The sequence below is a fragment of the Hydractinia symbiolongicarpus genome, chromosome 7 (genome assembly GCF_029227915.1).
Source record: "Hydractinia symbiolongicarpus strain clone_291-10 chromosome 7, HSymV2.1, whole genome shotgun sequence".
Lineage (NCBI taxonomy): Eukaryota > Metazoa > Cnidaria > Hydrozoa > Anthoathecata > Hydractiniidae > Hydractinia > Hydractinia symbiolongicarpus.
In genome coordinates, this window is record NC_079881.1 from 8,542,453 (window position 1) to 8,566,096 (window position 23,644).

The window sequence follows — 23,644 nt, forward strand, 5'->3', positions numbered from 1 at the left end:
CACTCGATAATAGTTTACAGAAAAAAAGACCTTTCTTTAGCAAGCTACCGCATCTTTCTCCCTGCCACGCAGTTGTTAGAGCCAGAAGGGCTTGCTGCGAAAAATGTAAACAAAAAGGTCTATATATACAACTCGTTTACTGCAGTGTTCTGCTTTATGTAATTTGGAAGACTTGTATCAGATCACTAGAAACAACAATGCAATGGTAAGGTGGGTATCTATTGGTGAAGCTACCTGACATGGTTCAAAAATAAACTTGTGTCAAATAAATGTTAGCTAGCTATCTAGATTGTATGCAATTGCAAGGGTCCAGCTCCAGCTTGCAGGTAATCACAACTAAAAACTTTTACACAAGGTTAGCTTTGTTGTAACTGTGCATTTCGCGGCGGTAAGGTTAGCTCTGTCATGTGAAACACTAGACTCGAATCCGAAACAGCGAGTTACACACACTAGCCTATGAAGGAATCAAATTTCTGAGAATGCATATGATATTTTCCCAGAACTGTGTCCATTCTGATCCGTGTTGTCCCCCGTGCACAGGCCTTGTTCCCCAGGAATCTTGCCTTTTACGTCTACGTGGTTCTAGAAGTTATTCCGTCCACAGTTTGTGCGACGAAGACGTGCTCATTACAAACAAGTTGGCAATTATCCGTGGAAATTGAACTGTTAAATCGATATTTTAGTTTATGTTGTGTCCATATATTAGTAACGTAAACTTTTAATGTTTTTATTATCTTTCCACGCATAACGTCTACGTCCATTTAGTGCTATATTATAAAAAATTATTTAGTTGTACTTCACTGGATGTCCTTGCGGAAGTAAAAATTGTTTTTTGGACGTTGAGCAAGCGAGAGATAGAAAAATGTTCCTTTTGGCACAGCCCCTAAAACGCGCCCGCGCACGCACACAACAAGTCCCTAATATGCAGCGCCCAGCTTCCAGCACAGTCCCTAATATTCATTGCAGTGACGTAATCAATGTAGAATAAGAGAAGTATCCCAAATTTTTCTAGCACAATTCCCTAAAAATCAACGCGCATATCAAAGGGGAATTACCTATCATACAAAAAGGGGAATTCCCTAAAAAAATGGAAATAACTGTGTTAGTATTGAGCAGAATGAAATCTTCCGACAAAGCAAAAAATTCTATATGATAAACAGAAATGGAATCATACACTGTCAAACAATTGCACGATATTGCAAAAACCCGTGGTCTTAAGGACTATCATAGGCTACGAAAGGCCGAATTGGTTTCCTTGTTGGAGGACGTACCACAGTTGATGCTGTCTCCAAACCTATAAAGGAGGGGGTCAAGAGGACCTATGCGGCCTTCAAACGTACTCTTATGGGGCTATATAATGGGGCAGCCGGCGCGAAACCTACACTGCATGACGAAGTCGAGCAGAAGGCTGAGGAAGACTAATTGGAAGATATCCAAAATTTATATGAACAGCCGGGGCAAGATTTTACACTCCAAGAACATAAGCATGCCCTCCACAGGACCTTCCGAAGTTTCCGAGTTCCTGGTATAGGAGGGGCTGACGTTGATGGGTATATAAGGATAGTGCGACCAAAGGTGTCATCCCTAATTGGGGACCAGGTAGAAGATATGGGGTCGGCAAAGGTACAGTTATCCCTGTGGATTATGTGGAAGAAGACGAACCTGGTGGGGGCCAATGATGAGAAGCATATTGAGGTGAAAAAGGTCTTTCATAGTAATATGGCCTCGGTATTCCAGGGTAGCGATGTAGATGACATGCTGGATAGGATGTTTTCCCAGGTTAAAACACATGTAAAAAACCCGGCACTACCACGTAGCGGTTTTACAATCTCTCAAATACTATACCTTGACGTAGACTTTCACAAATTGAGACTAACAAGATGCTCATCGCACATCGAACTAACCAAATGGGTAGCATCCAAAAAAGCCGTCATTAACCCGGTGTCCAGGAACTACATTACATGTTATTCTACACCTCACGACTTTTCATAATTGGTGGGATTTAAATTCAACTGAATGTACAACGCTAGGCAATCCTGTGGCTATCTTGCAGATATATCTACTTTCTAATGCGAACAAACCTGGTTCAGGTTCTATTTAAATATAAAAAATCGCCAAGCCCTGGGGACGAGATTGAAAGTAGGTCTAATACTAATAAACATAAAACATTCTATGCCCCAGCAGTACATACTTATGGTTACGTCATGCTTATTTGAGAAATAAAATCAAATATTTAAACGGAGCCATATCGACAAATAAATTGTCCTGTTTTTAGTTTTAAAAAAACAGAGACAAAACTATAATTACACAATACCAAGTATAGTGTTTAGCTTAGTTAACTGAGCTTTCATGCTTTGACACGTTTCACAAATGTGACAGGGCAAATCCTGGAGTCAAATCCACCGATAAACACAAAATATTTTCTCAAAGCAGAGCCCAAATTAAAATCAACCAATGGCCACATCTTACCCTCCTAAATACATGCCCAGCAGAGCCGGAGGGGGGGGGTGCTATAGCACCCCCTTTTTTGCCAGGAAGGGAAATGTTTTTTTTATGGGGGTATCATGTGTTTTAATCAATTTATAATTAATCAATATATACATATGCTCTATATTTGTACTACAATTATACGGGAAAAGTGTTGTTTCTAAATATCTGATCAAAATTGCCAACGCATTGGTTCAATCGGACGACAACAGAAAGCGAGTATTCAGAAAATTTACAAAGGGGAACTGGTAGTTGTCATATACTATAACCTTTTTCTGCATTGCTTCGATGTTACATTGCTTATTTTGAAAATATATCTTACATAAAATATGGTATTTCTATATTTCTATATGTATTCTCCTGCATTTTGTGAAGGCTTTTAAGCGCAATATTTCGGAATTTGAAGTATATTTTAGCCAATCTAGGGGGCCAAAAGTTAAAAAATTTTCTTAGCCCGTCGCCTCAACCATGGCCGGGCCTCCTTCGATACTCAATAACTTTATTGTGAAGGAAGAAAAAAATTATGTACATGATGACGTCATTTTAGACTAGCTGACGTGTACAATTTTTATTTATCCAATTGTCCTCCAATGCGCTAACAAACATTTGTGCCAAGTTTTAGTAAAATGATGTCTCCTTAATTACTTTTGTAAGTGGGTTTTTTTAAAAAAAAACAGTTGAAATTTTCTTTTGAACACACGGCCATGCTGTCAATATGTTGTTGTCAATACATCTTGAAGCAGCAGAATTGCAATTAGGTATACCAATCCTGGGGTGTACAAGAAGTCTAATAATATTTATTTTTAGATAATACATTCAAAGAGTATACGCACTTGTGGTGGAGCGTTTGCTGTCAGTGCGGGAGGCCTTGAGTTCAAACCCCGGCTGAGCCATGCCAGAGACTATAAAAGTGTGAATCTATCCTTTCTGCTAATCGCTCAGCATGAGAATAGGATTGATATCTTAGGCGGTTGTCTAGTTGAGCGATTGCTGTGCTTGAACGACTTTCGTAGCACACATGGGAGCTTTAAATAATAATAATAATAATAATAATAATAATAATAATAATAATAATAATAATAATAATAATAATAATAATAATAATAATAATAATAATAATAATAATAATAATAATAATAATAATAATAATAATAATAACAAGCGCAAGAAAAAATACCTGTAATTTTAGTTGGACATATTTTTAATAAAATAATTTCTACTGTCATTTATGAGGTATGTAAACCATTTTAAGGCTCATCTTCACTCAAGAAAGAAACGAATATTGCTGTAATTTTACTGCAATGTGATTGGCTATCCTGCTAATTATTCTATTGTTGTGCTGGACATTTTCTCGTGTTGACAGGAAATACTTAAAACGATTTCTTCTCACGTAGGTTAAAAACGTATATCATCAAGTATCAGAAATAGCATTCTCCTCAACCTCGTCCCCGGGGTCTTGTGGCCCTAGAGCGGTTATTACGGAGTAGCCGCTATCAACTTTATCAACAAGCCAAAATGCCCTGGGAACGAGGTTGCATTTTCCTGTTTCTTTCTGAAGCAAAAATGAGTTTTGCAGTGTCATATATTACAAACAAAAATATAAGAAACAAAACATTTATAAATTAAGCAGTATTTTAAGTGAGGACCGTAGTAAAGACTCATTTCCACTAGAAAAAATATTGCGAGTGGAATTATTTTAAGCATGTGTTAACAGAAATTCCCTGCCGTTTAAAATTAGAATTGATTTTTAATTCCGAAGACGCAGTAAGTTCTACCGGCAACTAAAACCTTTATTGCTGCCCGCAAGAAGCATACCTTCTAGTTGAGACGAGGTATAACAGATGCACGGGAAAGTATTTACCTGCAATATAATCTGAAAAAAATCGGATTGTAACCCGGTTGCGAATTCAAGTAAAAAAAATATATTGCGCAATATATACTCCAAAATTTAAAATTAATGTCCCACTATCTCAATAAATATATAAATTTAAATCGTGGTGATATTTAGTCGATTTAAATTATTTATTTATTAAACTAGATGTATCGAGCAAATGTATGCCTTATTTGTTTATTTATTACGCACCAGATTTATTGTAACAGCGAGGACAACTACAAATATTAAAGGTGAAAAATATAAATTTATAATCCCCACTATATACGCAAAAGAGAAATATATGAAAATCCCTTCCATAAAAAATATCTTTTCGAAATGCAGGTGAGATGATTTGAACTCGAAATTCTCATTGTACCAACTGTAGGGTTAATATCTTGCTTTTGATAACGACAAATAATCAAGTCAAGCGTTTCTAGGATTCATTGCTACTGTGTGAGTAGATAAAAGGATTTTTCTGGAGTCGTAGATTCACCTTAACAATGAACCATTCGGACATCACTAACAAACTCTTTTCACCTTTTGCTAAGCTTTTTAGAACTAACTCTAGTTCGAACAGATTTAGCCTTAGCTCTTGCTCGTTGAGCTCTTTGCCTTCTTTCTTCAGTCGAAGACATCAATGCCATGGCCGGAAGTGATTTCGACAACGGTTTAACTGCACTGCAAGCAGTATCCCGCACATTACGACGACCTCGAGGAGAGCCCGGAGCCGAACCACATCTTTTTAACACTTCTGTTTTATTCACATTCACATCACAGCTAGTAAACTCAGAATCACTTTGACTTGAAAAGTTCGCCGTTTTCTCTTCGTTTTTTTTACTTACTGTTTTATATGTTTCGCGGTCAGTTTTTGCTCCGTCTTTTTTCTGCGTATCGCGTTCCACAGAGGTCTTGTTATTAATCAAAACAAACGCCGAGCTATTTGCCAACGTTACGGTATCTTCACATATCTCCTCACCTACCTCCGTAGTTCCAGTTCTAATTCGTCCTGTATCGTGGCCGGTTATTTCGATCGGACCGTGTGAAGGCGGAGAAGTGTGCAGCAAGCTAGCTAGATTATGTGCTTCGTTTATTGAGGGAGTATTGTTTCTTAAGGGCGTTGATGTCCTAGATGCTGACTGCCCGGGGGTATTCGGAGTATTAGATAAACCGTCCTTAACATCTTTCGTCTGTTTTTTTAATATTTCTTCGTGTTTTGGTGACAATAACCTCGATTTTTGGGCGGATGGAGGTGGCGTCAACATTGTAAAACTACCCGTTGTAACGTTCTGAGTATCATTACTTTGTCGTGTTGCTGAATAACTTCTTGACGAAGGTGACCACACTGCTCCAGGACTGTCTACAGATGTTAAAGAGTAATATTTCGTAGCAGGTGCAACCATTTGTGGTAATTCTAAAAGTACAGCGACGGACGACATTTTGCGATGTTTTAAAGCGTCACGTCGCTTTTGTAGACGTTGACGTGCCGACATACATCGAATATAATCGTCGAAAACGAATTTTGCTGATAAAATTGGTAATGGATTAAATCCAGACTTGCTTCGTCTTGTGAAAGGCTGCTGAATGACGATGTGTAAGGAACGACTATCGTCCTTGTCGGGATTTGCTTCCACATCCTGAAAACCGGAATATTAGATATATTAAAAAGTAAATAACAGGAAGTGTAGCGTCTTTTCCTAAGTATTGGACCTTTCTCCCCTATGACTGTAACTATGTTACATTGCTTTCCTGTAACACATTCAGGTTATCAATCAGTATTTAACGTGAATGGAGACTTAAATCTAAAACCTTATGACTACAAAAGAATGATACCAATACACCCACCACCATCGCGAATAAAAAAATGGCATATACAAAATAATCACCTGTAAATGAGACACAAATTTGACAACACCCCATCCAAGTTTACTAGTATCAGGTTCCACTAAGATAAACTGACTGGTGTCAATAACAAGAAACCGTCGGATACTTTGCCTAAAATATATTATAAACTAGAAATAACTTAAGTTAAAAAATCCTTATGGAAGAGGAAGAGTTGCAACATAATAGATCACACGGTTTTGATAACCTCGTCTACGGCCCAATCTAATTTAAATGCTGACTAAAAAAATATGCACAAACATGTCCTTTTGAGAAACGGTTAGGTGGTTCCAAAACAGGCAGGTGGATTCCAATAAAATGGCTTTAAAATATCACTTGTTTTCGGATTAGGTTATGTATTGGAAAAAAGTATTTTTTCACAGAAGCAGACATCTATTGTCGTACCTAAATAACTTATCGGACAAATTTAAGAGACAAAATTTTTCGTTGCGAAAAATTATTATTCGGACAAAATATTCGTTAAACATTTCCAAAATCCCCGAAAAATTCCGATAAGGTGGAAACCGACACTGTGGTCTCTATTCTTTTTGCCTATAACTTTGAATTTTAACGGAAATGTTCCAAATTTGTAAAACACTTTGATAAGCTTGTCTACATAAAACGTTTCTAGTGGAAAGTGGTTTCACAGTTTTGTTTAAAATCCTACTGCTCCAATTTTGATTACCTCGATTAAACAAACAAAGAAAATGTGTCTTACTTTCCCTGCTGCACGATGGTGCATGCAATTAAATCGCTGTTGTTTAAATCAAGAACTTGATTCTCTTTCACTGGATTTATGACTTTACTAAGCGGTAGGTACTCCTCCACATCGCCCTGCAAATCTAGTGTTAGTTCTCGCATTAAAATAAAGATGTGTGCAGCCTAAAAAAACAAAGTGAAAAAGGTTGACAACGCATTTTGAAACTTTCCAAGAGCGTTTTAAGAAAAACTTCACAACACAAGAACTATCTCGTTTAGGCGGGTGGGTGGGCTCTGAACGAAAAAAACGTAAGCGATTTTGTTTGGTCAGGATTTCTGGCCAATTCACCGAGATCTCGTTAAGGCGGGCTGTCGCTTTTCATTATTTTAGCTAAGGCTTAACATGGTAGCCGAGATATCAGCTAGCGGAGTCAGCCTAGTCAACCAGGCCTGCTCGCCTCATACACCCTCGTCACTTTTGTTGTTTTAAAATAACACTCACCCGTTGTGTTCTTTCAGCATCACCACATGGTAGTCTCTTAATGAAGTCAATACCAGTCAAAGGCGTGACTGTAGCCGGTAGAAGTAGAGACGCATCCATAGTAACATACTCCACGTTTAAAGGTTTAGCCTATACAAATACGATTCTCTGATTAACTACATTTAAAACAATAACACTTAACCCCCCGTTTTTGTGTGATATATGGTAAATCTTATATTAATCCTGCTAATTTAGGGGCTCCTCAATGCTTGGGATTAGCCCACCTGCTCTGTAATTTCTAAAGTTGTTGTTAAAAGACATCTAACTTGCCATGAGTGTTGCCCAGACCTAAGTCAACAACTTAGTCAAAGAAAAAAATAGCCGACAGCATTTTTACTAATGATGTCATCAAATTTGCTAAGGGGGTAAAAACTAACTTAAATTTGAGATTTGTGAAATATTTGTTTAATTGATTTGTATTAAGTCACACCAACTAAGAATTCCCATAAAGCTTAAAAAACAAGTTAAAAATTTTGTCAAAAAGAAAACTGAAAAATTTCCAGTTAAATCGAAAAATTAGTTGCCATAGCAACACTAAAGCTAGGTAAAAGTTCGGAACAGTAGCAATATATCAAGGTGTAACTAGAAGTCCATACGTCCATACGGCACTGTTTAGCTATTAGTTTTTTCGTTAGTCTGAATGAAGAAAACAGAAAAAACGGAAGTTGTATTTTTTAATTTCTGACAGACATTGACGCATCACCTACCTTCATGTGATGATACTCTCCTTCGAACGAATCCACAAATAAGTCGTCACCCTGGTAACAACAATGCAAAGCCAAAGATTTTAAAAGTTCATAAAACTTGCCGTGCTTTGTAAAAAGATCAAATAGAAAAAAGAGGACAAACCTTGTAAAAGTTTCTTAAATGCAGGGTACTTGCTTCGCGTATATTCTACATAATATAAAAGTTGCTAAATATAGGATACTTGCTAAACGTATACTCTACAGATTAAAATGTTAAAGCATACTTTACGGCACTGAATTAAAAGTTTCACCTTATTCACACACGAAGAAAAACTATAACTTAGATATGCCAAAATTCTATAGTTTAACGTGTCTAAAATTGTTTTATTTTTTCAGGCTACCAAAGAAGAAATACACTGGCTGTTAATAAGAGAACTACATCGTGACAGTAAATGCAACCTGAAGAATCAATCTACTTAACATTAGAATTGGATCAATGTCGTAGACAGTTAACTGGCTTGCCACTGTGAATCAAATATGGATTTACATCCAACAGTACCAATAGCAGTGTGTAATTTTCTTTAAATACTTTTTAACAGTTGTTCTTTAAATCTTCAAATTTCAAGTTTTTTAAAAGAATGATGGGTATTCAATTTTTCCAAAGGTATTTGTGAAGGTGTGGCAGACACCCTGTATAAGTATTAACCATAGTAACACCATAGTAATCAACACAGCTAGCTCACCTCAATCATGGCGAAATGACGATCTGACAATCTCTTTACATCACTATCGATGACTAACAAGCGAATGACTTTTATGCACATCTCAAACGTGACCAGTCTCATCTTTGACTCTAAAACACAAGATAGTTTCCTGTACGTCAAGGAAAGAAACTTTTAATGTTTTTTGGAAAATTTGCAAAAATTTTAATTTTGCTGCTGTGAGGAAAAATTCATGAAAGTTCATAAAAACTAGTTGGAACTACACGAATAAGTTATCATGTATCAGAGTTCCCACGCCTGCAAAAAATATCTTTAAAAATAAAATTCTTAAAAAAATCCTAACATTTCCTGATCTTTGTGAAAATCCCTAAAATCTCCTACATTTTTACGGATGATAAATTTTAGGAAAGTCCAAAGTCCATAAATAAGAAAATCTATATTCTGCATTATGCATTGACTTCCTTGTTTCATTCTGTCAACATCTTTGATTCTTGTGACTCTAAGTTACCCCTGGTTTAATTTGAATTCTCTCAAAATGTCCTAACTTTTGGTATGTGTTTTTTCTGCTTATTGAAAAATATCCTAGAAAAGCAGCTACATATATCCTAAAAAAAGTTGTAAAGTGAATGGGAAGCCTGATGAATCTTTAAAGGATCGTATGATTTTTAACAAATAAAGGGTAAAACGTAAATATAGTTATCAGAACGCAAATTATTTTTTTTTCCACCAAAGCTTCTTAGAACAGCGAACACATTTTCCTTTTAAGTATACAAACGTAGATAGTTACTTATGTTGTAGAAAGCTATAAGTTTTGCAAAGATTCAGACAACTCCAAGAGACGGGTTATAGAAGACAAATTTTTATTTTGCTCGATTATCTCTTATTATTTCTTCAGAATGACGAAATAATAAGAGATAATCGAGCATGCATCTATTTCTTACCATCTTCAATTCCTTGCTCTAGAAACAGAATCAACTTTTCAAGGATTTCTTCGTTATATTCACTTGTCTCCTATAAATTAAAAAATAGAAACAAGTAAGGAACGACTGGCTTCCATCCGCAACTAGCTATTGTGAATATATAATATATCAACAAAATAGCTACCTTTGGTAGGGCAAGACCGATGGATATAAGTAGATCTCTATCCAAACCTAAAACATAAGTAATTAAAATAACAAGGACACTATGAAACACGTCTCAAAACATAATATTCTGCAAACAAATACACTTGCAACAACACAGAAAGACAAGTTTTCACCATCTCTACAATGGCAATTATATTCCGTGCGTTCAAAATGGTAGCTTTATTGAGGAAGGTACTTTAATTACTTCATGTGAAAAGGCGACCAAGGATACACGAAACAGTGTTGCAGAAAACACAGACTTTCGCAAATTGATACTCCTGGAAAATTTTGCAAATTTGGCAAAATAAGTCAAAATTTCCGCTTGGAAAAGTTTCTGCACTTATAGCATCACATAAAACAAGCCTACCTTTATTACTGAGCAGCGAAAAAAGTAAACAAAGTGCAAAAAACGCCTCTCCATCTCCTTTGCTACAATCAAGTGACTTAAGTATACTCTTCATAAATATTCTAAAAAAACCCGGGAAAACATGAATTAATTACGAAGGAGATATGATTCAACTCTTTACATGTTGAAGATACTAAACGTGCTTAACATCAACAAAAGCTTAAAAGATCTTGACATAGTAAGTCTTTAATTACATGTCAAGGGTGTCATATAAAGTTTTTATGAGGGGGTAAATAATAACTATTCATTATGCAATGTACAGGAAAAAAGGCTTCAATGAAAGGTACACATCAGGTAACACAAGGACTTCAAGAGTTGCACATCATTTTGTTTGCTTACTTATAAAAAGACATGCTTAAGTAAAATGCATAAATTATTCAGTAAATTTGAAACTGTTTCGGCTAATCTTTACCTTTTGCATCTATTTGTTTCACAATCTGATTGTTCGTTGCAAGTTGACTAAAACATCAAAAAAATTTAAAGTACAAAATTGACAAAAACTGATAAACAATGATGAATAATAAAAACAAAAAAAAATGTATCATATGAATACTAACATCAACATCAGTTGGATGATTTTCTTTCAAATTGGATAGATCGTCTATGAACAAAAAAAAAACATGTGGTTAAAAAAATAAAACTTGACATTCCTTGACGTAAATTAGAGCTCCATTATGCCAACAAGTTTCTTTCAACACTGCAACAAAATTATTGACTGCAGAGATTTGGTGATACACTAACAACTGAGGATATAATAAATACTTGTGGCTTGTGGAATGATCTTTCTAGAAGTGAGGCACAAAAATATAGCAAAAGATACACCATTGTAGAATAATTTTAATTGTGAAAGCCATTTAATCTTGATGTGGTGTAGCCAAAACAACCAGTTGTCCCCAAAAAGGCCCCCCTTTAAAGCAACATATTCTAAGATTATACACAACAAACCTGTTTTATGTTCTTTAACAGTTAGATCAACTGTCTCCTGATCTGAACCTCTATCTTTTTGTAACTGCACAGCTTGTTGATCTGCTTTCTGGGCTAGCTGAATTAATGTACAATCTTGCTCGCTATCAGAATCTTCTGCTGAGTCATTCACTTTAGATTCAACATCGGATTGGCCGTCTTCTTTATCACTACTGGGTGTTGAGCTTTCTTCAAGTATCATTACTGTTCCATCATCTGAAAACAAATTGTAATATACATAAAAATGATACAAATAAAATCAACAAAAATGTTTTAAGACCAGCCACTTGGAAGTTAGCATGCTCAAACTAACAGGTCAACATCAAAACGACAGTATAAGCCTGAATGAAATCTTCTATTAAGTACAAACATTTAAAAGAAAAACATATAAACTTTAAATGTAAGTGATATCTCCAAAGTAGCACTTTCTTAGCAACTTTAAGGCTGGGAAAAAAAATGAGGTGGCTTAAAAAAGTGTATATTGGTACTAAGTTGAGCTGTGGTGAGAGAGGCTTGGAATCATACCTTAAAAAACTTAAAAGTACACTTGGCACTCAATACTTCTTAAGAGAATTAATTTTTTTGAAAAAATATTTTGCAAGAATTAAATTTGACATTTTTTCTTCTAATTCATACTGTGTTATAGGATTTTTAGGCAGAAGATTGCTGAAGTTCAAGTTAATATATCTAGTACTGGTAGTGAAAGGTAATTGAAGGGGGAAAATTAGTAAAAATTGTTTTTTATACAAGGCTCATCAGCATAAAAAAACGTCAGTGGGGCTGGAAGCACCCCTTTAAAAATAAATATTTAATTTGGTTTTAGACAAACATAATCCTACCTGAAACATAAAATGTTGAGTTTCGCTTTGATTTGTCAGATGTTAACAATTTTAGTTTCATATTCAGATTGTACGTATCCCTAGTCACACCATATGCTTCAAGTTGGGACTCCAGTGGAGCTGGTGGTGGTATGAATGCACGTGAAGATGATGATGCATTTGACAAAAGTGACTAAAACACAAACATGTACATTATGTACCTCATAAATATCTCCATCAGTATTTTTAAATAAAGATGGCACTCTGCAATTGCATTTTATGTTAAAAATTATTTAAAAAATGTTTTTAGCAGAATATATCTCTTCTCTAACACCAAAACACCTCAAACATTTTTACCATTCGATCTTCCACATCAGGTGTAGCTGTATGATACGCTGTTGATTGAATTTCATCTTCATTAAAGAGCACATCAACAATTGCATTAACCAGAGGAGTATGTTCCATTATGAGTAAGTGCTACAATAGAAAAAACAGGAAGAAATTCAATCAAAATTACCTATAAATCATTCTTCCAGGCATTTAAGGATTTAAATATAAAAACATTGATCAATACAAAAAAAACTCTCATGAAATTCCCAACTGAGCCTAAGGGCCCAAATTTTGAATTTCTACATTAAATTCTGGAAGTTTCAACAAATGTTCCAATTAAGGTTGTTGGTAGGGAATCTTTTAAATCTATGCCATTTTTTTCAGATTTAACTTTTTGTTACCAATAAGAGCTGTGATAATACATACCTGAGCGAGAAGAAACAGAGCGACCAATTTACTGATATGAACTCTTTCTGGATCATTATCACCTAAGTCTTCTTTTGATGGTAAACTATAGACATATAATGGTATCAGCAACCTGTTAATCATGTGATCTGTTAATATCATGTTTAAAACGTTGATTTTTAATAGCAGTATATCATTCAGGTAGTGCAGATGATCAAGGTGATCGGCAACACTGGCTTTTAGTTTGTCGTATTTGAAATGACTATAATGCAAAAAAATAATACAGACTACTTGTGTAAGGTACAATTACCATGATTCTTATGCAGCTAGAATGTAATAATGTTGTCCGCGTGTCTATTAATTCAACGGCAAAAAAATCTTCAGAAGGTTAAAAAACAGTCACTATCTATCTTCTGTAAATTTACAAAAAGAAGTTAAAAAAAAATTGTTCTTTCTTTACTGAATGGTAACTTTTTAAAAATGTGATAGCAAGACCCACTTAAAAAACAACATCAAAATATAAGCAAGTAAAATCAGATAAATGCATGCAGCAAATTATAGTCTAATTAAAATTAATTAAAAAGGATGTGTGCATCCTTTATTTACTGCACTTCATATGTCTCACTACTGCGGTTAAATTTTGCGTGACAGACAGACAGACATATACAGGTATTATATTATAGATGGTCTGTTCAACACACACATGTGAAGTTTAAGGAAAATGTTATGTCTTACTCTGATTCTTGTAAAACACAATCATCCAGTTCTATAGCATCCTTTCCAATCAGCCAAATCAAATTGGAGAAGTAAGGAGTAGCTGTTTTGTCGCATATAAACTCTAGCATCTTTTCATGACCAACTAGAAAAAGTAAATAAAAAAACTTTTTTTACACAATGGCATTTTTTTCATTAAAGTTTCAAAATTTTTGGCTTAAAAGCAAAATCGATTAAATCTCAGACAGAAAAAGGTTATACCTTTGTACACATTTAGTGTGAGAGTGCGTACAGCAATTCGTACCATACTTTCAGAATGGTGAAAGAATTTTATAGCTTCCGTGTACAAGGGAAAGTCACTTTTTCTCTACAACAAAAAACGTTTTCATCATATGAAACAACAAAGCACAATGATACTTCTTTGCAAAATTATTAAATATTAGAGAGTTTAATGAGATTGCAGCTTCACAAATGGGAGTTTATGAGCACATCGCATAACATATGCACAAAACAAAATAAATTAATGGGCATATATTTGCGAACATACCATGCTCTTTTAAGTTATATTATATAATTGAACTTTTGCATACACTTTTGCATACACTTTATATTCAGTGTGGACAAATTTCGTGAGTTTAGAAATAAACTTGCAGTAAAAAATGCATTGTAGCAAAGGAAAAAAAATCTTTTTTCTAGTTTATTAGACACACCATGGCTCATCAATATTTTTTGAATAATTATCGAACAAAAAATGGGAAAACGAAGATAGTTGGTAAATTGCTGGTTCATTTCCTTTTTCTCTCAATAATTACCAAACCACACAATAAGTCTAATTGGAAAACAAATTCTTATTTACCTCGTTAAAGAAGAAGTTGATTGTCTGCATGTTTAGTTTTAATGATAATGTCTTGAGAAATGAAATATAGTAGGCCAGCACCTCTTCGTTGGAAAAGTCAAACTTATGAACAATAATGGAATTGACATGGTTATTTGACAGAAGAAAATCTAAATAAAACATATCACAGAAGGTAATAATACATGTGACAATCAAATAAAAACAACTACAGTCAAACATGTCTATAGCGGCCACTTAAGGGAACCATAATTATGGCTATTTAAAACAAAATGACCATAACTTGTTATGGCTGTGTAAACAGGTGTTTTAAGTTACATTTGGAAGATAGATAAGAAATGCTTATGTAGGTTGAAATTGCACCCTCAGAAAACATGTATATCTTCTACCCATATTATGTTCTCTATCAGCATCCGACAATTACGTAAGTGTAAAAGGTTGTAGTGGGCACATTGGGGAAGGGGAGGTACTACAGTTTCAAAGGATAAGTATCTCCTCTTATGCTGTATTGTTTTACTGACACTTACATATTATGATCACTACTTAACAAAGAAAATGGTGCTGACAGAATAAAACACCCAAACTAATAAGAAGGCATACATGAACCCAACCTTACACGACTTCATTTATTTTATTTTAAAATTTATTGTTCAGTTCTTTTTCACAGAGTTGAAATTGCTTAACTCAATCCTGGAGATCTTTTTTTTTTCTCTTGAGTGTTATTCTGATCTATTTAATCTTCCCAATCATATTGAGCATATTGAAATGCTTTGCTTCTGGTAATAGAGCAGTATGCCAGGTATAATTTTTAAGTGTTATTGACATGTATTTCACAACCTAATGTCTAGGACTTAATTATTAATCATCATCATCATCATCATCATCATCATCATCATCATCATCATCATCATCATCATCATCATCATCATCATCATAATTTTCGGCTTAACGTCTGTTTTCCATGCTAGCATGGGTTGGACGGGGTATGTTAATGACCCTCTTCCAATCTGATCTAGACTGTGTTAGATCTAAACTTAAATTCCTCTATATCAAGTCTGTCCTTATAACCTCCTGCCAAGTCTTTCTCGGTCTGCCTCTGGGCTTTGCCCCAGGAACTATCAAGTCTCTACACTTTCTTACCCAATTATCCTCCTCCATTCTTTCCAAGTGCCCCAGCCAATTAAATCTTCTTATCTGGATAACATCTTTAATTCTACAGAGACTTAGCCTGCTTCTTAGCTCATCTGAACTCTTTCTGTCTCTCAAACTGTTAAAAATATTAAAAAATATTAAAATTAAATAATCTTTTTTTTTATTTTTTTTTTATTTTCAGTACTTTTAAACACCAGGTGATCACTCGAAATTGAATTAAAATATATTTTTATGTGATAAGAACATCTTGTTCGAAGCAAGTAATCTAGTAGCATGTAGCAGGTGAATGAACATTTTGCAAAACATAAGCCACAATAAAATGACAAAAAGATGATGTGCTTCAGTAATGAGTAATATTGTTTTTTTTGTAGTTATATATATACAGGTTATAATGCAACTAGAGAACAAAATTTTTCAACCATTGGTTGCGTTAGAGAGGTGGTCGCTATAGGCAGGTCAAACTACCACTAAAATCAGAGGGTTTTATTTGACGTGATTGTTACTAATAGGTGTCCCAAAAACAGGTTTGAATCTATACCTACAACTTTTAATAAAACTAACTCACATAAAGATGTTTGGTGTCGAATATTTTCAAACAAAATATTTAATGTCTGCAATAATTGAACAGTCACATAGCTGCCACAGTTTTGTGTCATGAATTTTAAGAAAAACAATAACATATTTTTCTCCAGGAAGAAACTATAAGAAATAAATAAATCATTATAGCAAGGAGTATCTTTGACATAATTAAATGAGAATTAATGACAAAAAATCATTGCCTACGTGATAAGTAATGTGGTTAATTCTTAAGCACATGAAAATACTTACTCAAACACTGATGAGTCATTTTGATCTCCCCAAATCAAAATTTCAGCTATTGAACGCAAAGTTTCAACAACAAGACCTTTATTTCCTTCAGTGACTGTGCTATTCCTCTGCAATATGTAATGCAGATATCTAAACAATAGAACATCAAGGAAATTCTTAAACATTGGAGAAATTTAAAACAGGTTCTAAGCAATCCAAAACAGGTTCTAAGCAGTCAAGTTAAATAATGCCATTTACGTTTGCAATATAATTTTATATTTATCTATAAATAATTTTTTTAAAAAGAATTATTACCGCAGCTGTTCTAAAGAATGGGTTTTCTTCGGCTTCCATAATGTTTCTGCAATCCAGTTTTTGGGTTTTTGCAACATGCTTTTTCATTTCCTCTCTTTAAAAGATAATTTTAATAATTACTTTTAAGCAATTCAATGGGAGTTAGAACTGTAATCAAAATTTAGCAAATGTACCCGAGAAGACTCGAAAAGTTTCACTTTGGGCTGTACACTAGGTAACAACGTAAAAATACTGCTCTTTTTACGATGTCCTTATTAGGGAACACAACCAGGAAAGGAATGAAATATGGTAGAATTGGGGCATGCTGATGTTATCAAAAATTTGCATCTAACCAAATAACCTAAGATCCTAAGTCCTGAGCAAAGCTTAATTTTTATTATTTTGGCTATAAGTACGATGATGTTAACAGGAAATTGGAAAACTGTAGAGATTTAAAAGATGGTAAAACGTTTATGGTCTGATTATTCTTGGATGAAAATAAAAAGGTGGAAAGTAAAAGCTGCTTACAGAGAAAAAAAACAACCTAAATTTGTTTTTTGTATACACCAAAAAAGTTCCAGTGTACGAAAATTACTTCCACATCTGTATGAGGCCAGTAATTTACTTCTCTTAATTAGGCTATCAACATGGTTTTTGTTGCATATTACTTTTCTGTTGCATAATTGCAATGATTTTATTAGCCTGAGACATTCTATAAAACCTCCCTTTGATGGCTCAAATATAGTTTCCTTTAGTTTTAGTATTTGCACTGTAAGAAGATATAGCATTTAGTTTGTTTTATTTTAAAAGCATATGGCTGCTTCTGAAAAAGGGCTAAATCTGTAAGACTTTTCATGTATAATTTTTAGTCTTGCAAAACAAACTATACAAAATTTTGCTCAAACAAAGATGAACTAACGAGCAATCAAACTCTGAAAAAAGATGACGCGGCTCAGCCTTTCTAATTCACGTTGGCACGCAGCAAATGCCGAGGTGAGTGTCAAGGTGATTTGTCAAAAACTAAGTTCACGTCAGCAAAATTTTGCAGACGTAAATTTTTTTCTTGCAATAAAAAGTATAGATAGAAAAGCAATGAAAAGTATTTCTCATATGCAAGAATGAGTAAAGATCACAAAGTGGTTGCTGAGCATTTTGCTTATTTACCCTAAATAGAATTAAAGTAATTAAATATGAACAAGCTGGCTTAAAAAGGAAAAGCTTGAATTTAAAAAGCGATTTGCCAATGTCAGACACCAAAATAAAAGTCCATGTCGCCATTTTTGCCGTTGGCAATTTTTTGGCAACACCAAAAAAATCAGAAAGGCTGAGACTAGAAATGGTTGTCAAGATAACTGTAAAAGAAGAGAATAAACCTCCTAAATAATAGATGATCTCTTAACTAGTTCATTATAGTTCATCCTAAGCTACTATCCTAATTGATAGTCTAATTTGTGGTTGTCCCTGACTGTTGACAGTAAGATTTAACCACGTTGGTTTGGGTTTACTTTTATTGTAAACATCTAGGTATAAAGTGCAACTGTAAAGTTATGTATGCGTTTGTGCCCTGTTGGTGTAATGGCCATGACACTCCTTCAACGCTTTTACTAAAAGTAGGAACCAGTAGTAACCAGCAGTATATTGAAGTAACCACCAGAGAACCAGCAGTATTTTGAAGTAACCACCAGAGAACCACCAGTATTTTGAAGTATCCACAGAGAACCACCTGTAATTTGAAGTAACCAACAGAGCAGTTTTTTTGAGTGACCACAAGAGAATGACCAGTTAAATAGATAAACGAAATAAATGCAACTACCGCTTCGAATGTGAAACGTTTTATAATGTACACAACAGTTCATGACTCAATTTTCTGATATGTTGCTGTGACTCAGGCTTTATGCAACAGTTGAGACAGAAGGCCTTTTAAAACCACACATAAGAATTAACAAAAACAAAATTAATATTTTAAATAACTAACTAATATCTAAATAATAAATAAACCAAATATAATGAAAAACACTATACGGAGGAGAGTCCACAACAAGACATTGTTTTTTGTGGAAGACGTTAAAGTGCGAATAAATTAAATGGATACCTCTTGCCATTGTATCCACTGTTAAGGAATCCATATCAAATTTTAGTTTATTTTTCGCAGCGATTACACAATTCCTTCAACGCTTCCTAAAAAATTATTCCGCCTAATCAGATTCTGTATTTGACCGAAGGATTTTTATTTTGCAATTCGTGTATTTTAAACCAAATATAACGCTATACCGAGGAGGGTCCAAAACGAGACATTTTTTTCTTTTGGTAGACAAAATAAAGTTCGAATGAATTAATGTTGTGAAAAAACATGGTGGCATCCAGCAGAAAAAATAGGTTTGTTTTTCTCACATGGTTTTTGTTCAAGTAAAAAAATTATGCTTTCGATATGAACGTTTTTTCCTTGAAACGTATACACCATCGGCATACACCATCATCAGTATTTTAAAAGTTAAAACAAGACATTTTACATTTTATTTCAAAGAATGAACTTTAATCCTTAATGAAAACACTATTTTCGTTCTGTTTTTCTTGTTTCCATTATTGTCTTTAGGCAAAATAAATAAATAAAGTTGGTTAATTATTGCGAATTCCGCGAATTTTATTCATATTTTCAAAAATTAATCTTTGTGGAATGCACCTCGTGAAAACAACTTAAAAGTATCAGAAAATAGCCCTGGGAAATAAGTGCCCTTTTATTTATCATATTGTGCATAAAAATCACAACACCTTTGCGCCACTGTTGCTGCTGCCTTATCTGGAGTAAGGGATCGTCTCAAAATGTTTGTATATTTTTTTCGTATAATTATACGAACGCTACGAAGTATTTCGTTTCGTGAAACGAATGTCATACGAAGTGCTTCGTTTAAAATAAAAAATGTAAATGAAGTTTATACGAACTTTTTTAATATATGATACGAACTTAAACAAAGTTTTTTATCGTACAAAATGAAATGATGCGAACTTTGAACAAAGTAAATTGCTATACGATCTTGAAACGAACTTCAAAAGTACCAGCGTAATTGCGCATAATTATTTCAATAAGAAACCAGAAACAAAAGAATTAAACAATTTTTTTTAAAAGATGAAAAGAAATGATACGAACTTTAAACAAAACCAGAAATAAAAAAAAGTAAAATATCTCGTATATTGACTTCTTTAAAAAGACTAGTAAAATTGCATATTCATAGGTTCAATCTAGACAATCTACAGCGATCTTTTCATTTTATAGGATCTCGTTTTCATGATTTTTTAAATGATTTACGGCGATCTTTTCGTTTTCTACGATCCCGTTTTCATGATTTTTAAACAATCTACGGCGATCTTTTCGTTTTCTACGATCCCGTTTTCATGATTTTTAAACAATCTACGGCGATCTTTTTGTTTTCTACGATCGTGTTTTCATGATTTTTAAACGATCTATGGTGATCTTTTCGCTTTCTACGAACCTGATTTCATGAATTTTAAACATTCCACAGAGCTCTTTTCGCTTTCTACGATTTTTAAACAATCTACGGCGATCTTTTTGTTTTCTACGATCGTGTTTTCATGATTTATAAACGATCTATGGCGATCTTTTAGCTTTCTATCATCCTGTTTTCATGATTTTTAAACGATCTACCGCGATCTTTTGGCTTTCTACGATCTTGTTTTCATGATTTTTAAACGACATACAGCGATCTTTTGGTTTTATACGATGCCGTTTTCATGAATTTTAAACGTTCCACAGCGATCTTTTCGCCTTCTACAATCCTGTTTTCATGATTTTTAAACGATCTACGGAGATGTTTTTGCTTTCTACGATGCCGTGGAGACGATCCCTAAAGACCTTAGATAATAAATCCAATTAAAATAAACGAAGTTCGTATAACGAAACGAACTTTATAATTGTTGAAAAAATTTCAAAATAAAACTATAGATAATAGTCCAATTATAATAAACGAACCTTGTATAAGCAAATTTTTATACGAACTTCTTTTTAAAATGATACGAACTACATACGAACTTTATTTTAAATGATACGAACTTTATACGGACTTGTAATTTTGATGATTCGAAAAAGTTTGTATTAAAAATAAAATGATACGAAAAATTTAATAAATCGATACAAAGTTTTTTATATGAATTATACGAACTATGTACGAACATTTTGAGACGGGCCCTAAATTCAAAATAACTCCTGGTGCTCTTGTGATTACTTAAAAAAACAGCTTGTTCTCTGGTGGTTACTTCATTATACTGGTGGTTCTCTGGTGGTTACTTCAAAATACTGCTGGTTACTGTTGGTTACTGCTGGTTCCTACTTTTAGTAGCTACACTCCTGCAAATGGGAGATACAGGTTTGAATCTTAAACAGGGCTAGGAAAAACATAATTATCTTGCACCGAAACCTATATTGCTATATTTCTATATTAAGAACAACAGTGAATCTTTGTAAAAAAAGGAAGAATTGCATACAGCCGTATCCTCATAACACATTATTATCAATTGAATTAACAGAAAATAAAATTCTCTATTAAACAAAAGTGTTTTACAGTACTGGAATCAGGACACCTAACATCATAGATCGGGTATCGTGCGCGTTACGCAAGATTCACGACGCTGTCACGAAAGTAAAATTTTTTAGCATCATGAAGGTCGCAATCCATCGTGGGGTCAACTTTCATGATGCATTATGACTTTCGCGATCCATATCGCAACCGTCATGATACATCTTTCATCATCATCATCATCATTCTCGGCTTAACGTCCGTTTTCCATGCTAGCATGGGTTGGACAGGGTATATTAATGACCCTCTTCCAATCTGATCTAGACTGTGTTAGATCTAAACTCAACTTCCTCTCTATCAAGTCTGTCCTTATAACCTCCTGCCAAGTCTTTCTCGGTCTGCGTCTGGGCTTTGCCCCAGGAACTATCAAGTCTCTACACTTTCTTACCCAATTATCCTCCTCCATTCTTTCCAAGTGCCCCAGCCAATTCAATCTTCTTATCTGGATAACATCTTTAATTCTACAGAGACTTAGCCTGCTTCTTAGCTCATCTGAACTCTTTCTCTCTCTCAGACTGGCATTACACATCCACTTAACCATTCTCATATCATTCCTTTCTAAACGGTCAAGATCTTCCTGCTTCACTGCCCATGTCTCACTACTGTACAACATAACACTTCTTACACAGGCCTCATACAACCTACCTTTTACCTCAATTGACAGGACTCTGCTAGTCAATAAAGGAAGTAACTCTCTAAACCTTTTCCAAGCAGAACCTATCCTGCAAGTAACACTTCTTCCAACACCCCCTTCACTGCCCAACATATCACCTAAGTAACAGAAGTTCTTAACTATCTCTAACGAGCCACTGTCATTAAAGCTGGAAATACTTCATTCTCTATAATCTCACCTTTGCAATGCTTGCATACAAACTGTATGCCAGCTCTTAACCTTCCACTAATACTACTGCACTTCTTATGTACCCAATGCTTGCAAGTCTGACAAAAAATTGAGTTACTACCAACCCCTTTCCTGCAAACTCCACAAGGCCACTTTCCAACTACAAGGTCACACTTGGCTGCAATGCTACTTATCATGACTTTAGACTTTGCTGTGTTTACCTTCAGCCCTTTCTCTTCTAGTCCTTTCTTCCACTTCTCAAACTTTTCAACTAATTCTTCCATAGACTCTGCTATGAGAACCAAATCATCTGCATACAATAACTCCCATGGGCAACCTGTTCTGAACTCCATCGACAGCGCTTCTAAGACTAGAATAAACAACAAAGGACTAAGTACAGAACCCTGATGTACACCAACATACACCAACATCTTTTAACATAAAAATCACGTAATTAATGTCATGAGAGAATAGCGCAATTAAATATGAATAATTGTTTTTTGTTTTTTTTTAAATCAAAAATATTTTCGTTGTCGTAAGCTTTTTTCTTGTTTAGACTCTAACTTATGTAGTTGTTCTACGGGCCCGCCCGACCCTAACTTTTACTATAAAAAAGATAATAAAAATATCAACAAACAAACATTTTCTTATCCTATCTCGTGAAAAAAAGATTATGAATGTCGTAACACCCTCCTTCGTTATGATTAATATATGTTTAAAATTGCGCTGCTTGCTAAAATCTTAAATTTCTTAGTCGATATCATTTAGGAAAAATAATTAACATCATTAAATCTTTTTCAATGATATTTAAAAAATAATTAAAACAACGTAAAATACGCATGTCGTAACACCCTCCTCCGTTATGAAATAAGACTTTAAATATTGTCAACTAAATTATAGTCTGTGAAACTTTTTTGCACTTAAATATTAATTTTCTTATAAGACTGCGCAAAAAACATTAAAAGAACACTTAACTTTTTTATTAAAATAAGTTTTGTGTTATATTATTTTAAATGGGAAAATAATAACTTGCTGTAAAAATTTCGAAAGTATAATCTGCTGTATATCTTTTAAGGATGAGATACATTTGTAATTTTTATTTAAAAACTTTCTGAAATTTTTATTTCAGAAATATTTCGAAATGCGTTTTTCATTGTTTCGAAATTAATATAATTATTTTAAACATGAATCAAAAGGATCAAGCAGGATCAAACTCCATCATGTCTGCTTCGTATTCACTCATTTTTATGCTTTCTTCTGTTTATCGCAAAAAAAAAATGCACAAAAGCTTCTCATAAATGTCAGAAAAACGTGCACCTGTTGTCGGCAGCTTTGAACTTGTTGTTCTTTTTTATTTTTATTTTTTTGTTGTTGTTCCGACCGTACATTCTTATTTTTCCATGAACTTTCATTAAATCGGACATTCGCTAATTTAACATTCGCTAATACAAACAAAACATAC

The 23,644-nt window shown here is 34.0% G+C and overlaps 1 protein-coding gene across 1 annotated transcript; it reads right to left on the reverse strand.

The window, feature by feature from the left end:
- Positions 1-3,670: 3,670 nt before the first annotated feature.
- LOC130649246 (protein CLEC16A-like) lies at positions 3,671-18,867 on the reverse strand. The gene is made up of 23 exons (XM_057455500.1): positions 18,845-18,867; positions 16,774-16,867; positions 16,480-16,608; positions 16,217-16,350; positions 14,503-14,651; positions 13,908-14,013; positions 13,668-13,791; positions 12,954-13,194; positions 12,555-12,674; positions 12,219-12,390; positions 11,362-11,595; positions 10,974-11,017; positions 10,829-10,875; positions 10,378-10,478; positions 9,991-10,037; positions 9,828-9,897; positions 8,908-9,017; positions 8,328-8,372; positions 8,186-8,236; positions 7,440-7,568; positions 6,957-7,120; positions 6,244-6,352; positions 3,671-5,994 (listed from the first exon to the last, which is right to left on the reverse strand). Exons 2-23 carry the CDS (start codon positions 16,848-16,850, stop codon positions 4,894-4,896), a joined length of 3,504 nt encoding a protein of 1,167 aa, XP_057311483.1. The 5' UTR covers positions 16,851-16,867; positions 18,845-18,867; the 3' UTR covers positions 3,671-4,893.
- Between the last annotated feature and the right edge of the window lie 4,777 nt (positions 18,868-23,644).